This window comes from Myxine glutinosa, chromosome 13 (genome assembly GCF_964187855.1).
Source record: "Myxine glutinosa chromosome 13, kmMyxGlut1.1, whole genome shotgun sequence".
Taxonomy (NCBI): Eukaryota; Metazoa; Chordata; class Myxini; order Myxiniformes; family Myxinidae; genus Myxine; species Myxine glutinosa.
In genome coordinates this window covers 20,746,516-20,762,981 of record NC_136273.1, presented here as the reverse complement: position 1 = coordinate 20,762,981, position 16,466 = coordinate 20,746,516, and the positions used below count along the sequence as shown (strand labels likewise).

At 49.0% G+C, this 16,466-nt stretch overlaps 1 protein-coding gene across 3 annotated transcripts in view; it reads right to left on the bottom strand.

Moving 5' to 3' along the window:
• The window catches only part of LOC137438682 (sodium/potassium-transporting ATPase subunit beta-1-interacting protein 3), a 208,347-nt gene that overhangs the window by 24,275 nt on the left and 167,606 nt on the right, over positions 1-16,466 (bottom strand). For all 3 annotated transcript variants that reach the window (XM_068133926.2, XM_068133925.2, XM_068133924.2), the window contains exon 4: positions 9,354-9,554. In XM_068133926.2, the coding sequence (XP_067990027.1) occupies positions 9,354-9,554 (201 nt within the window). The remainder of the gene's footprint in view (positions 1-9,353; positions 9,555-16,466) is intronic.

Sequence of the window (16,466 nt, the reverse complement as noted above, 5' to 3'; positions counted from 1 at the left end):
CGTGCCAGACATCGCCAAAAACGCCAGAAATTCCCCCAAAAGCCAGAAATTGGCAAATGTGCTGGGTATTGAACCCGTGGCGGTACCCATTTCAATACCATATGGGGCCGTGGGCACGGGCTAGACAACACGGCCACCATTAACCACGTCTTTTAAACCCGTTTTTAACCGTTTTAACCCCCAGTGGGTGAGGCTTGACTCGATCATCACTTCCCGTGTCCATTTGACCACGCGTTTAGCCCTTGTAATGCTTCCCTTGTTCAATTTCATTCATAGTTCATCCTTCCAATCCTGCTCAATTAAAAGAGAATACCAAACCCTAATCCTGCCACAACAGCCGACACTCGTGGTATTTGGAGACCATTTGGAGACCATTTGGAGACCGGTTTCAGGGCGACCATCACATTGTTTTTGGAAGTGTAATGTGCTTGTCATGGTTTACCTACTCCCTCTAACCTGCCTTTTGTAGTGAAAGATCGTGACAGGAGGCCTTTGTTCAGTTACCTGGTGATGTGTGCTCTTTGCCTGATATGCATCATGTTAACTCCTGCAGTTTATTTGAACTTAATTTGTCATACTGCAGGTTCATTTACATCTGGATGTATTGGTTTTATTTACACCTGGCTGTTTAGTGTGTGTGAAGATAATGTGGAAGTTTATGCCACAGGTGGGAAAAATAGTAATGAATGAGTGGAGGTGAGCAGCAATCCTGGATTTAGGTAGTTTCATCAGAAGGGGTTGATGGTGGACCGTTGCGCAAGGTGTGAGGCAGGAGTGCCAGCCAATAGGGGAGGGCAGTACTCCTTCAAGTTGCAGATGAAGGCCCTGTAGGTGGATAGGAGTTCAGGTGTGTCAACGAAGGACTGTGTACATGCAGGATGCTTTGCAGGCCAACGTTGAAATGTGGTTTGCCCAAGAAAGACCATGGCTGATAGTGAGAGCGAGAAGTTAGGACACATTGAGGAAACTGAGTGGCACTCGGTCAGTAAAGAGCATACCTCCGCCAGGCTGTACAGTTTACATTTTGTATCCCATTGATAGGACGGATCTGGATTTTCACCAAAATCTAATCATTTCGTCCTTGTCATACACCAAACCTGTCCACCAGGTTTCGTCCAAATCGGTCCATAATATTTTGAGAAATCCTGCTAAAAAACAGACAGACAGACAGACAGACAGGGGTGAAAACATAACCTGTTTTTTTGTATATTTTTAAAAAGGAGATGTTTTTTGGGAGTTTTGATATTGCCTTACTCGTGGAAGTCCATGGTGAGAATTTTGAATTCGGACAAGGTAACTACACACAATGACCTACTCTTGTTAAATGGCATCATGGGGTATTTCAAGTGAACACTGTAGTGGACATGACAGCTGTTTCACGTCACCTCCACATGAATGATGCACTCAGTGATGCACCAGTGGAGCTACAAGCAGGATGAGAGGTTATAGTTGTTGATGTTGTTGTTTAGCCCAGGACAGTTAGAGATCCAGAGAAAGAGAGAGATCCAGAGAGAGAGAGAGACGCAGAGAGAGAGAGAGAGAGAGAGGGAGAGAGAGAGAGAGAGAGAGAGAGAGAGAGAGAGAGGAGAGAGAGAGAGAGAGATCCAGAGAGAGAGAGAGAGAGAGAGAGAGAGAAGAGAGAGAGAGAGAGAGATCCAGAGAGAGAGAGATCCAGAGAAAGAGAGAGATCCAGAGAAGAGAGAGAGAGAGAGAGAGAGAGAGATCCAGAGAGAGAGAGAGAGAGAGAGAGAGGAGAGAGAGAGAGAGAGAGAGAGAGAGAGAGAAAGCGAGAGAGAGAAAGCGAGAGAGAGGAAAGCGAGAGAGAGAAAGCGAGAGAGAGAGAAACGGAGAAACGGAGAAACGGAGAGAGACGGAGAGACAGAGACAGAGAGAGAGAGAGAGAGAGAGAGAGAGAGAGAGAGAGAGAGAGAGAGAGAGAGAGAGAGAGAGAGAGACAGACTAGAGGGAAAGGGCAGGTTCATGGTGACCGTGATCGGCATTGGAGACCGCGCTGCCCTGATGAATCCGGACAGCAGTGAAGAATGGGGAAGATTTGGCCCCCGACTTGTGTTGAGTGGTACAACCACCCGTGAAGAGGCATCCCGATCGTTGCAGAGCGTATAGTCAGATCCTATTCAGTCAGAAATCAAACTCAGACTCCACAGCTGAAAGGTGAGTGCTCCAATAAGATGTTTGAGCTTAAGAAACACTTGGATAATTAATTAATTGGGTGGCTAATTTACTTGAAGAACCAACAACATATTACAGGTGAAAGTGGATTGAGAAAGAATGACCACAAGGATGGAAAGGGGAAATAATGAATGACGGGAAAGACAAGTATTTGGGAGAAAGAAAACAATATATGGGACAACATATAGGGTTGGGGAGGTCAAGAATCCTATAATTTGGCATATGCAATATATATGGATCTGTAGCGGCTACCGCTGGGTTTTCACAATCGCCTTGCACCTATCAAGGACGCGGAGCGATCACCATGCCGGGCTCGTCCAGGACGCCCGGGCAGGCCCGCGCTCAACTTGCAGGCCTCGGTCGGGACGCCCGGGCATGCCAGACTCGCCCTCAACTTGCCAGGCCGCAGCCAGGACGCTGGGCCACGCCCCCTCTCACCTTTCCTGGGCAAACGCTCCGGGATAATAGGTATATATATTGCTGCCCGATAAACGGGTTTTCAGAGTGCCTGAGTGTTTGATTTGATTAAAGCAACTCGGATGAATTCCAGCTTTTTGTCGCGTCCATTCTTCTGATCGACGTGGGAGCCCCAGCTCCTTCATTGGTGACCTACCGACATGGACACGGCAGTCGCCCTTAAACTGCCTACCTTCTGGGAGGCTCACGCGGCGGTTTGGTTCGCACAGGCGGATTCCCTGTTCGCCCTGCAAGGCATCACGGCCGACGACACCCGCTTCCACCATGTGGTAGCAGCGCTCGGTTCGGCCACCGCGGCCCGCGCCCTGAGCCTCCTCGAGAGCCCGCCAGCCGCTGACAAATACGGCGCGATTAAGAAGCTTCTCCTCGACGCTTTCGTCCTCCCATCGGCGGAACGCGCACGGCGCCTGCTCGACCTGCCGAGCTCGGCGACACGCGCCCTTCCGAGCGAATGGACTACATGCTTTCACTGCTCGGCGAGCACTCTCCGGCATTCCTGTTCCGGGAGCTGTTCCTCCGTCAGCTGCCTAACCCGGTACGCCTCGCCCTGGCAAGCACGACGATCACAGATCCCCGGGCCCTTGCCAGAGAAGCCGACAAGATCTCCGCCGCAGGACAGCGCATCGCAGCGGCGACATGGGACCCACCGCCGTCCGACGCAACACCCATGGCGCCCGAGCACCCGGCACGGTCGACGACCGAACTGCCGACGCAATTGGCGGCCGCTACACCGAGCCGACCACCTCCAGCACGACGACCGGGGCCTCCACCTGACCAAGCGTGGTGTTACTATCATGCCAGGTTCGGACAGAAGGCATGGACATGCCGACCCCTGTGCACCTTCGGCAGGCCGGGAAACGGCCGGGCCGGCGTTCATTACCAGCCATGAGCGCCGGCCACACGGACAACTTACTGTTCATCACGGATAAAGCGTCCGGACGGCGCTTCCTGTGCGACACCGGCGCCCAACTGAGCGTCATACCCGCCTCTGACCAGGACAGGCAATCTGCGGTTTGCGGCCCCTCCTTGGTTGCGGCCAACGGATCGACCATCCGCACCTTCGGCCCGCGCAACGTCACCCTCTGCTTCGGCGGCCAACGCTTTGCTTGGACGTTTGTAACCGCAAACGTGCCCATGGCTCTGCTAGGCGCCGACTTCCTCTGCGCACACGGACTGCTGGTGGACGTCCAACGGCGTCGTTTAATCAACGCCGAAACCTTCAGCTCCCTGGTATGCACATTGAGCAGCTCCGCGCCGACCGAGCTGGCATGCGCCGTCCCGGCGGCGAATGAGTTTGCTCGCCTGCTCACGGAGTTCCCGGCCCTCACGCGGCCGACGTTTTCGGCCGTCGCAGTACGGCATGGAATCGAGCACCACATACCAACCACGGGCCCGCCGGTCTATGCCAGGGCCCGCCGCCTCGACCCAGCCAAGCTCGCCGTGGCGAAGGCCGAATTCGACGCGTTGGAGCACCTCGGCATCGTGCGGCGCTCCGATAGCGCGTGGGCCTCGCCACTGCACATCGTGCCAAAGCCGGGGGGTGGATGGCGCCCGTGTGGCGACTACCGCCGTCTCAATGACACTACCACCCCCGACAGGTACCCGATCCCGCATATCCAAGACTTCTCCGCCCATCTGGCGGGACGGGTCATTTTTTCGAAAATTGATCTCATACGGGGATATCACCAGGTACCTGTCAGGGCGGCCGACGTCCCTAAAACGGCAGTCATCACGCCGTTCGGCTTATTCGAATTCTTGCGGATGCCATTTGGTCTCAAGAACGCGGCTCAGGCGTTCCAGCGCTTGATGGACGGCGTGCTGCGTGACCTGCCGTTCCTTTTCGTTTACCTGGACGACATCCTCGTCGCCAGCACGTCCCGGGCCGAGCACCTCCTCCACCTCCGAACACTGTTCGGGCGCCTCAGCGAGCACGGCCTCATCGTCAACCCGGCCAAATGCCACTTCGGCACGACGGCCGTTGATTTTTTGGGCCACCACATCACCAAGAACGGGGCCGTGCCGCTGCCAACCAAGGTCGAGGCCATCACCACGTTCCCGCGTCCCCGCACCATAAAGGCCCTGCGGGAATTCCTGGGAATGGTGAATTTTTATCACCGCTTCGTGCCCCGCGCTGCTCAACTCATGCGGCCCCTCTACGAAGCCCTCCGGGGCAAGCCGGCCAAGCACGACATCGCCTGGTCCGCAGCAATGGATGCGGCCTTCCAAAGCTCAAAGCGGGCCCTCGCCGACGCAACACTGCTCGCTCACCCGGTGCTCAACGCTCCCATCGCCCTCACCACGGATGCCTCCAACTACGCGGTGGGCGCCGTACATGAGCAATGGGTGAACGGGGTTTGGCAGCCACTCGCTTTTTTCAGCCGGCAGCTCCGGCCGAACGAGCTCAAATACAGCACGTTTGACCGGGAGCTCCTCGGTCTACACCTGGCCGTCCGCCATTTCCGCCACCTCCTGGAGGGCCGACCTTTCACGGCGTTCGTCGACCACAAGCCGTTGGTTTACGCCATGGCCAAGGTCACGGAGCCGTGGTCGGCCCGCCAACAGCGCCACCTCTCCGCCGTGTCGGAGTTTACCACGGACATCGGGCACGTCGCCGGCAAAAACAACGCCGTGGCCGACTGTCTTTCCCGGGTCAGCGCGAACGCGGTCCACCTGGGCGTGGACTTCGCGCTTATGGCGGCGGACCAAACCACCGACACCACGGTGCAAGCCCTCCGGGCGGCGGACACGGGCCTCCGCCTGGCCGACATCCCCTTCGCGGACACTGTCCTGCTCTGCGACGTCTCCCAAGGCCAGCCTCGCCCCATCGTGCCCGTCACCTGGCAACGCCGCATCTTCGCCTCCCTCCACGGCCTTTCCCACCCGGGCCGGAAAGCTTCCCAGAAGCTGGTGTCGGCGCGATTCGTCTGGCACGGCCTTCGTCGGGACGTCCGCGATTGGACCAGCACCTGCACGGCCTGCCAACGGGCCAAGGTCCACCGACACACCCAGGCCCCGCTGGCACCTTTCACCGTGCCCGAACGACGTTTCGACCACCTCAACGTGGATCTGGTGGGCCCCCTCCCCCCGTCACGGGGGTTCACACACCTGTTCACCATGGTGGAGAGGACCACCAGGTGGCCGGAGGCCGTTCCCCTCGTCTCCACCACCACCGCCGACGTGGCGCAGGCTTTCATCGCCACCTGGGTCGCCCGCTTCGGCGCACCGGCGGACATCTCGTCAGACCTCGGACCACAGTTCACCTCCGAGCTGTGGGGCGCGGTCGCCCGCAACCTGGGGGTCAAGCTCCACCATACTACGGCCTACCACCCCCAAGCAAACGGGTTGTGCGAGCGATTCCACCGCTCCATGAAGGCCGCGCTCATGGCCGGCCTTCAAGACGGCGGTTGGGCCGACCGGCTGCCGTGGGTCCTTTTGGGCCTCCGCACGGCCCCCAAGGAGGACCTCCAGGCATCCACCGCCGAGCTTGTCTATGGCCAGGCGCTACGCGTCCCGGGCGAATTCGTGCCCGACGCTACCAGTCCCTGGTCCGCAGCTCACCAGCGCTCGGACCTCCAGGAGGCCGCCCGACGGTTTGCCCCCGTGCCAACATCCCACCACGGTGACCCCCAGTCCTACGTCCCCCCAGCACTTCGCACAGCGGAGTATGTTTTTGTGCGTCACGACGCACATCGGGGGCCACTCCGGCCGCCGTACGACGGGCCCTTCCGGGTGCTGCGACGGGACGACAAGTCGTTCGTCATCGACATCGGCGGCAGGTCGGACCGGATTGCGGTGGACCGCCTCAAGCCGGCGCACGTGGACGTCGACCACCCACCACGGGTGGCCCTTCCGCCGCGGCGAGGCCGCCCCCCGTCCACGGTGCCCCCCACTCGACCGCCCACCACCACACCGGACCCCCTCCCACGACCCGCCAGGGGTCGCTTCGGCCGGGTCATCAGGACCCCCCTCAAATTGACCCTGCCGGTGCACGTCGATTCTGGGGGGACGTGTGTAGCGGCTACCGCTGGGTTTTCACAATCGCCTTGCACCTATCAAGGACACGGAGCGATCACCATGCCGGGCTCGTCCAGGACGCCCGGGCAGGCCCGCGCTCAACTTGCCAGGCCTCGGTCGGGACGCCCGGGCATGCCCGGGCAGGCTCGCCCTCAACTTGCCAGGCCGCAGCCAGGACGCTGGGCCACGCCCCCTCTCGCCTTTCCTGGGCAAACGCTCCGGGATAATATGTATATATATTGCTGCCCGATAAACGGGCTTTTCAGAGTGCCTGAGTGTTTGGTTTGATTAAAGCAACTCGGATGAATTCCAGCTTTTTGTCGCGTCCATTCTTCCGATCGACGTGGGAGCCCCAGCTCCTTCAGATCCTTATTGTCAATTAAATGGGACAAAGGCAACCATAACCGCAAAGCGAGGATGGGTGAAAGACAATGCGGTGGCCAGTGGAGACAAGATGCTGCCTCGGCAGTGCGGTAATAGCGGAGTGGGGTCGGTAATGTTTCTGGCTCCAGCGGATCATCACATTGAGGGTTCCGACGCCTTCCTGTCTATCACGTTTCCCGGAATCCTCGGGCTCTGCGCCATGGAGCGATGGCCGGGAAAAGGTCGCTGAAGCTCGACCTGCCACGTCCCCTTTTGTCTAAGTCTCCTCCACCCCCCTCCGAGACAGAATTGTGTCACCTTTATCAGCAGGTAAATTGGATTGCCGATCGGGGCCTCCCGAGCTTACAATTTACTTTCGCAGATCAATGGCAAAGCCACCCCTGATGTTTGCTCATTTAAAGGGAATTTAGCTTATGGTGTCACTGGAAACTCCTCAGGGTGAAATACCCTGGTGTGCGTTTCTTAGTACAGCCAGGTATAATGTGGGCCCTTTCTGTGGTTCGGTCTGAAGTAGTAAGGACAATGACGTAATTAAAGGTAATAACTACAGTTATCATCATGATAATCAGGAAAAGATAATCGAAAATTATGCAAACTGCTCTGGCCTGATCACTAATTAATGCTCAAGTATCAAAGGTCCAAATCGTTTACATGAGATGAAGGTACCTGTTATTACGTTTATAAATACATTTCTCTTAATGTTTAACAGTCCAGGTGAGCTACATTGTGAAAATTCCTGGAATGGGCCATCTACATAGTGATCAAGGTGATTGGGGGAAGGTGGAGGTAGCCCACCTACCACCTACCAACATCAATATGGTGTGAACTGCCAGCACCATATTGATGGCACATGGCCTGAAAAAGAAGAATAGATGTGCGCGACTTGTCCGCTGAGAAACAATCGTCCTTCCTCCCATGAATAACCTGCGCAAGCACAGGGGCCCCACCCGGGCCTTAATGGCCTCCATTGGTCACCGCATCGGTGGTGCTTCATCTTCGCGTTGTTTGGGCAATTACTGCAAATGAAGGAAGAGCCGGAGACACCGCGTTGATAAACAAGGCGGTCAATACAGCCCTGGGGTGTAAAATCGGTTTCACAGACAAGAATGATCACATCACTTGCATTGCAACCGATACACTGCGCAGTGTGAGTGTGAGTGTGTTAAAGGGAACCAAGGTCGTGCTGGAGAAGATGAGACTGATTGGATGATAGTTGGGGGGGGGGGGGGGGGGGGTAAAATCATTATTAATCGATGACTTCGAGTTGTTGGGGTTGGGGTTTGGGTTGGGGGTTAGGGTTGTTAGGGTTAGGGTTGTTAGGGTTAGGGTTAGGGTTAGTTAGGGTTGTTAGGGTTAGGGTTAGGGTTAGGGTTATGGTTAAGATTAGAGTTAGGGTTAGGGTTAGGGTTTGGGTTAGCGTTTGGGTGACTACTGAAATTGACTTGTGTTATTTACCACAACTTTTTGAGTTCCCAAAACTGAAATTTGTGCTTTTTACCTCCGCCAACAACGGTGGATGGACGTGATGTTTTCCCTCCTGTCTGTTTGTGTGTTTGTCCACCTGTCTGTCTGTAAGCAGGATATCTGAACAGTTGTGGACGGGTTCGAACGAATCTTGGTGAGCAGGTTGGGTATGTTATAACGAAGAATTGATTAGATCATGGTGAGAATCCAGATCTGGATCCAGATATGAGATTTTAAAAAGTGATTTTTCACCTTGAGAGATTTTTTTTGAAGACATAGTCGAGTCTCATGGAAGGGCAAGGGGACCAAAAACAATAAATAGCACGATATCTCAAAATGTTAAGGACGAATACGGATGAAAATTGGTGGATGAGTTGGTTAAGCGACGAGAACAAGCCAATTCGATTTTGGTGAAGATCTGAATGTGGATTCGGATATGAGAATTATTTAATTTTTCAAGTGATTCTTCACCATTGGGAGATGGGGCCAAAAACGATACATTGCGGGATATCTCAAAAAGTTATTGATGAACTTGGACAAAATTTGGTGGACAGGTTGTGTGTGTGACAGATCAGATCCGGCCTATCAGTCGGATGCAAAATTAAACTGTTGAGCCTGGCAGAGGTTTGTGCTCTACCGAATGGCGTTCTAATTCATTGATGTCATTCTACTATTGAAAAAGGCAAAACAAAGTGAAATATCAAGTGGGAGCAAGGAAACCTCCGGAATGTACACGTTCATGTCAATGTCAGGTAGGGGTACTCTCTGATATACAAGGTAGCTCCCTTAGATGGTAGTGCCGGAAATCTACATGCACGTCTCACCGCAAGCAGGATGTGTATGGCACAGTGTAGAACCTCCAGGTATGGATACTCGAGCAGACAACCCGACACACGCAGGACGACGTGTCCGAGGACAGGTGGCGAGACCGAGGGGCTGCTCGCTAACTCTGAAGTACAGCCGGGTCCGTGCTCCAGGAACCAGGACCGATGGCGGGATGCCATGAACGTCAGAACATCGGTTGACTATGGGGTGACGGGAGAGAGTGATGGCAGGTAAAGAAACAAAGGAATGAAGACAGAGGAGTAGCTGCCTATTGTACACTTAGTCATAGATATTGAAATGGATTATTTACATATAATACTTTAACAAAATAACATCATACATAATGATAGAGATGGGGTAAGATGTAGAGATAAAGTAAGAGTTATGCTTGACAGACAATAGGAACATATAAGGTGGTATAAATGTGACAACATGAAGAGGAGACATTATGGACAACTTGCAGGCTCATGTCCATCCCAGAGTATTATCAGAGTAAAAACTAGAACCGCACTTGGTAGAGCGCACACCTCCACCAGGCTGAACAGTTTATGTTTTGCATCCACTGATAGGTCGGATCTGGATTCGGACCTGAACCAAAATCTAATCGGCTTGTTCTTGTCACCAAACCAACTCACCTCCCTAGTTTAGTCATAACTGGTCCATAACTTTTATGTTATACATCGCTTTTCACCCGATCTCTCAATGGTGAAGAATCTCTTTAAAATTAAATAATTCTCATATTCAAATCCATATTCAGATCTTCACCAATATCGAATCGATTTGTCCTTGTCAGACACCCAACCTCTCCACCAAGTTTCGTCCAAATCCGTCCATAACTTAAGATATCCTGCTATGTATCGTTTTTGGCCCTATCTCCCAATGGTGAAGAATCACTTAAGAAATTCTAATAGCCGGATCCGAATCCGGATCTTCACCAAAATCTAATCATTTTGTCCTTGTGACATTCGCTACATCTCTGCCAAATTTCGTCCGAATCCGTCCACAACCTTTTGAGATATTTTGTTCAAAAACAAACAAACAAACAAACAAACAAGAAGACGTTATGCGTAGCACGATACTTGCAAAATCCGCCCCCCTCTCCCCCAAAAGTTTTCCAATGATACAGCAAATTGTCAATTTCATGAAGATTAAAATTTACAATCTTGATCAAAGCTCGGGTCAACAGGATGAAAAGTGACGATTTTTCAAATGAAAAATGATGATTTTGGAAGGTTGACCTTGAGTTGACCTTTGACCTTTTGACCTCCAAAATAGTTAGTTTCCCTATTTAGTGACTCAATGTGCAAATGCTGTTCAGTTTTCAAGTCAATCGGATGAAATTGAGGATATTAAAAATTTGGCCTATGTTGACCTTTTGGCCTATGTTGACCTCAAAAATAGATGGTGGTTGAATTCAGTGACCATATATATAAATCCTCTTAGAAGTTCAAGTCAATCAAATGAAAATTGGTGATTTTAGAAATTTGGCCTATGTTGACCTATTGGCCTGTGTTTACCTAAAATATAATACGTGGTTGAATTCAGTGACCAGATATGCAAGTCCTCTTCAAATTTCAAGTCAATTGGATGAAAATTGAGGATTTTAGAAATTTGGCCTATGTTGACCTTTTGGCCTATGTTGACCTCAAGTATACTTGGTGGTTGAATTCAGTGACCAGATATGCAAGTCCTCCTCAAATTTCAAGTCAAGCAGATGAAAATTGAGGATTTTAGAAATTTAGCCTATGCTGACCTTTTGGCCTATGTTGACCTCAAGAATACTTGGTGGTTGAATTCAGTGACCAGATATGCAAGTCCTCTTCAAATTTCAAGTCAATTGGGTGAAAATTGAGGATTTTAGAAATTTAGCCTATGTTGACCTTTTGGCCTATGTTGACCTCAAGTATACTTGGTGGTTGAATTCAGTGACCAGATATGCAAGTCCTCCTCAAATTTCAAGTCAAGCAGATGAAAATTGAGGATTTTAGAAATTTGGCCTATGTTGACCTTTTGGACTATGTTCACCTAAAATATAATTGGTGGTTGAATTCAGTGACCAGATATGCAGGTCCTCTTCAAATTTCAAGTCAATTGGATGAAAATTGAGGATTTTAGAAATTTAGCCTATGCTGACCTTTTGGCCTATGTTGACCTCAAGAATACTTGGTGGTTGAATTCAGTGACCAGATATGCAAGTCCTCTTCAAATTTCAAGTCAATTGGATGAAAAATGAGGATTTTAGAAATTTAGCAAAGTTGGTGACCTTTGGCCTATGTTGACCTTTTGACCTATTGACCCCAAAAACAATAAGCTTCTTGCTTTTGACCAACTCTACCATTTGGTGAAGTTTCGTGAAGATCGGTTGAAAATTGTGACCTGTAGACCAGTGACAAACAAAACAGACAGACAGACAAACAGACAGACAGAACCACAAACACAACCGACCAATATACTTGAAAAATCTACGATTTTGCAAGTAACAAACAGACAGACAGGGGTGAAAACATAACCTCCATCCATCTTCGTTGGCGGAGGTAATAAAAACAAAAAGGGTAATCGTGTTTTTGGACATAATTTATAATCTGACTCAACAACCTCACCAGGTTTAATGAAGGTAACAAGAAGAACGAAGCAAGGAGTGTTCTGCCAAATGCCTCGTCTGGGCCTGACACAATTTCACAGCAGCACTCATGGTCACGAAGAATGGAATAACTGACTTATTCAAACAATAAGTTGTGAAAACCTTCTTTATAACTTCATTATCCAATTCGTTTCTGGGAAAATGTTTTCCCAGGAACAAACAAATTGAGTCAATTCTCAGCATGCAGCGAGTTAGGCCTTCAGGCCTGTGAATCTGCCCACTAACAAAATGGCGGAAAGCACCGAGGGGCGCCTAGGACTTTAAATATCCTCTTTGCTCACGTTTTAATAAGTAGAGTTGTTTTGGAAGAATGTAAAATTTAATGGTGGAGAGCGTTTTCTCTCCCACGGGATTGCAAATTATTCCATATCGTCTCGGGATTATCGCAGGCATTGCTTGAGGCCTCAACATGTAGCTAAATTGTCATGGAAATACGAGGCCTAAACATCACCATGTTCAGAGACAAAATGTGACGTACTAATAGGTTTCTTCAAAGTACCCGAGGGCGAATGACACTGATACTCACAACACCGTCTAGTCTTCACCAAGCGGAGTAATTGTGGTTACCAGCGAGTGTTTATTGAAATAATTTCATGGTTTATCATCTTGCGTGAAACCATAAAGCGAGCAAATCCAAACATGAAAATATCATACAAAAATATTGAAAATTGTTCATGACCGAGTTGTTCATGAAGAGGAGGAAGAGGACTCAGTTCGCGAGGAAGAGAAACTATTTTTATTCTTAAAACGAAATCATTCTTTTTCTAAGTTTAAAAAGCGTACTCTATCTTCTGCTACAAAAAGATGAATCCTTTACGAAACGTTTAACATTCATTCCAACAATCATATATTAAGCTATTTGAGATATTAGTTTCATTTTGTACAATCCAGATGGAAAAGATATACTGGGTGGTCCGAAATAATGTGCAACTTTTTATTAAAGTACAATATTTTTATTATTGATCGATTTTGTTTGTTTTTATCTGATAAAACGCAGGATTCGTTACATTTTTGTTTATTATTGCCAAAGATTGCAATAAAACAAGACCCATAGTCTAACAACGGCATAGCCGGGCTTGGATCTGCTGATTTGACGATCTGGTCATCCTGTCATGTGACCAGAACCTCAGTTCTGATTGGTGGACGTTTGTGAGGGACATACCTACATACACCGGACGGACAGACAAACACTGTTCCAGATGGCATTGCCCTAGTGGCTATGATGTAAAAAAAAATTTTTTTTTAAACAAGCGTTACGCCTAGGTCCCCCTTCGATGAAGTGATGTGAGTTGACAAAGTGGAAGACGCAGGGCGGCCATCTTGGATTTTGACGTGGCGACCCAATTTTCAATAGTGTTCTCCCTTATGCGTAGATACACCCACACACCACATTAGAAGTTGGTAATTCGCTTATTTTTCAAGATATTCCACTCACAAGGTTCAGACATACATGGCGGCGGCCATCTTGGATTTTGACGTGGGTTGCACCCACACACCAAATTAGAATTCGGTCCTTCGCTTATGCACGCACGCACGCACGTATGCACGCACGCACGCCCGCATGGACAGACGGACGGACACACGCACGGACGGACGCACACACGGACGGAGGGGAAAACCATAGTCCCCCTTTCGCTCCGCGGTACGACGGGGACAAAAAAAAAATTCTTGAACAATTTATCCCTAGATCACGCTCAGGAAATTTCATACTGATCGGCTCAAGCATTCTACTTGTCCATTTATGACGTCATAATGAAGGCACCGATGAAATCATCATTAACATATGTTATTTCCCATGCTTTAAAATTAGCTTTAAAATAAGCCACCTTTCAATTTTTCCATGGAGCGGTTTCGGAGATACAGAGGTGCAAAGTTTTTTGTTTTTTACGGCGTAGCCTGTAGGGCAATGCCATCTGGAACAGTGTTTGTCTGTCCATCAGATTATGTATGTCTGTCACAAACGTCCACCATGAGGATCTGGTCACATGGCAGGGGGATCTAAGCCTGGCTACGACATTGTTAGACGATCTCGGTCTTGCTCCAATATAGCGCCCGTACCACGTGATCTATGACGTCATAATTATCATCAAAAATATTCGACAGGAGGAGTCGTTTATATGGTGAAAGTTTGGTGTCAATCGGACTACCGGTTACAGAGAAAACGAATTTTAAAGGAAATGAACCCGCAAAATGTCGGCAGAAGGGACAGACATGCATACACCGGACAGACAAACGCTGTTCCAGACGGCATTGCCCTATGGGCTACGCCAGTAAACCAATTGCTTCAACAAACAATAAAGAGTGATTTCATTAGTCGATGATGAATTGCTCAATGCAAACACCACGTCTCTGGATGACAGCGGCCACATGGACACTGAAGTTGTCGATGACTCGGCTGAGAACTGGAGCTGGTGTGCGTCTGATTTCCCATCTGATGCAATATTCATCTCCTGCGGTGTGTGTGGGTTGTTTTTGAAAACTTTAGTTTTGAGGGACACCCATAGGTAGTAGTCGGGAGGAGACAGAACCAGAGAGTAGGGAAGCCATGGGTTGTCCGCCCGTGTTGTTTATTTCTTCCCTCTTATGCATTTCGGTCTGTGGTCCAGCAACTGTATATTGGACGGATACAGCTTCAGATCATAGTGGATCATTCTACCAACGGTCGCGCGAGAAGTTCCCACCAGCTGTGTCCACTTTTTTGGAGAATCTTGGAAAGTTTCTCTTACTCACAACCTCCATCTTGTCGGGTGTTCTCACTGAAGGTTATCGACCACTGTGTCTTTTAATTTGGTCCATCACACTTCATGTCTCCAAACTTTTCAACAATACATTTGATGGTTTTGTATTGTGGAATTGTTGCATTTGGATAAAACATACAAAACTGTCTTTATGTAGAAACATATGACTTCATTGCAAAAAAAAGTCTCTAAAATGAACATGGATGGAGGTTAGGTTTTCACCCCTCTCTGTCAATCTGTTTGTAAACAAGATATCTCAAAAAGTTGTGGACGGACTCGGACGAAATTTGGCAGAGAGGAAGTGTATGTGACAACGACGAAATAATTAGATTTTGGTGAAGATCCTGATTCGGATCCGGCTACTAGAATTTTTAAAGAGATTCTTCACCATTTGAAGATCGGGCCAAAAACGATACATAGCAGGCTATCTCAAAAAGTTGTGGACGGATTTGGATGAAACTTGGTGGACAGGTTGGGTGTGTGACAAGGACAAATAGATTCGATTTTGGTGAAGATCGGAGTATGGATTCGGATATGAGAATTATTTAATTTTTAAGTGATTCTTCACCATTGAGAGACAGGGATAAAACCAACATATAGCAGGATATCTCAAAAAGTTATGGACGGATTTGAACGAAACTTGTTGGACAGGTTGTGTGTGTTACAAGAAAGAATCGATTCAATTTTGGTGAAAATTCTGATCTTGTCACAAGACAATGAGTCGCCATTTGTTGTACTTTTCTGAATTTGCTTGTTCATAACTGAAATCTTAACTCGTGTCACGTGGAAAGTTTCTTAATCTGACTAGTAGTACCATCTAGTACAATCTTATTCTCACTAGTCTACAGTTAGGCTGCCATTATTAAAATGGGGTGAATGTATCCCATGTTAATCAATGATACATGTATAGTACCTTATGGTAATCAATGGTATATGTATGGTACTTAATGGTAATCAATTGGACATGTATGGTACTTCAGGGAAATCAATGGGACATGTATAGTTCCTTATGGTAATCAATTGGACAAGTATGGTACCTTATGGTAATCAATGGGACATGTATAGTACGTTATGGTAATCAATGGGACATGTATATTATGAACCCAGTTGTAATAAATGGGACACATATAGTACCTTATACAGCCTGGTGTTGGCTTAGCGGTTAGGGTGCCGGCTTGGGATCCTAGGATCCTGGGTTTGAATCCTGGTCGATCGCTGAATTAACGACAGGGGGGTTTACTCAGCCTGTCATCCTTCCGAGGTCCGCAAATTGAGCACCAGTTGTTCACTGGTAATTCCCTGTGTGTCGCACGAGACGACTAACAGGGTTGGCGGCAGGAAGGGCATCCGGCCATAAAACATTGCTTCAAAAAGGGGGCCACGGTGCCCAAAAAAGGCCACCCCCTGCTCTGCGGGGAAAAATGGCCTGAAAAGGCGGTTCTTATATATAGTACCTTATGGTAATCAATCGTACATGTATGGTACCTTATGATAATGATGGGACATGTATGGTACTTTATGATAACATAATGGGACATGTATAGTACCTTATGGTAATAATCAATGGGAGAGGTATAGTACCTTATGGTAATCAATGGTACATGTATGGTACCTTATGATAATGATGGGACATGTATGGTACTTTATGATAACATATTGGGACATGTATAGGACTTGTACAATCAGGTCACTCCATCCCCGTCCTCTGGTCGGCTCAGCGCACTCCCACTCAT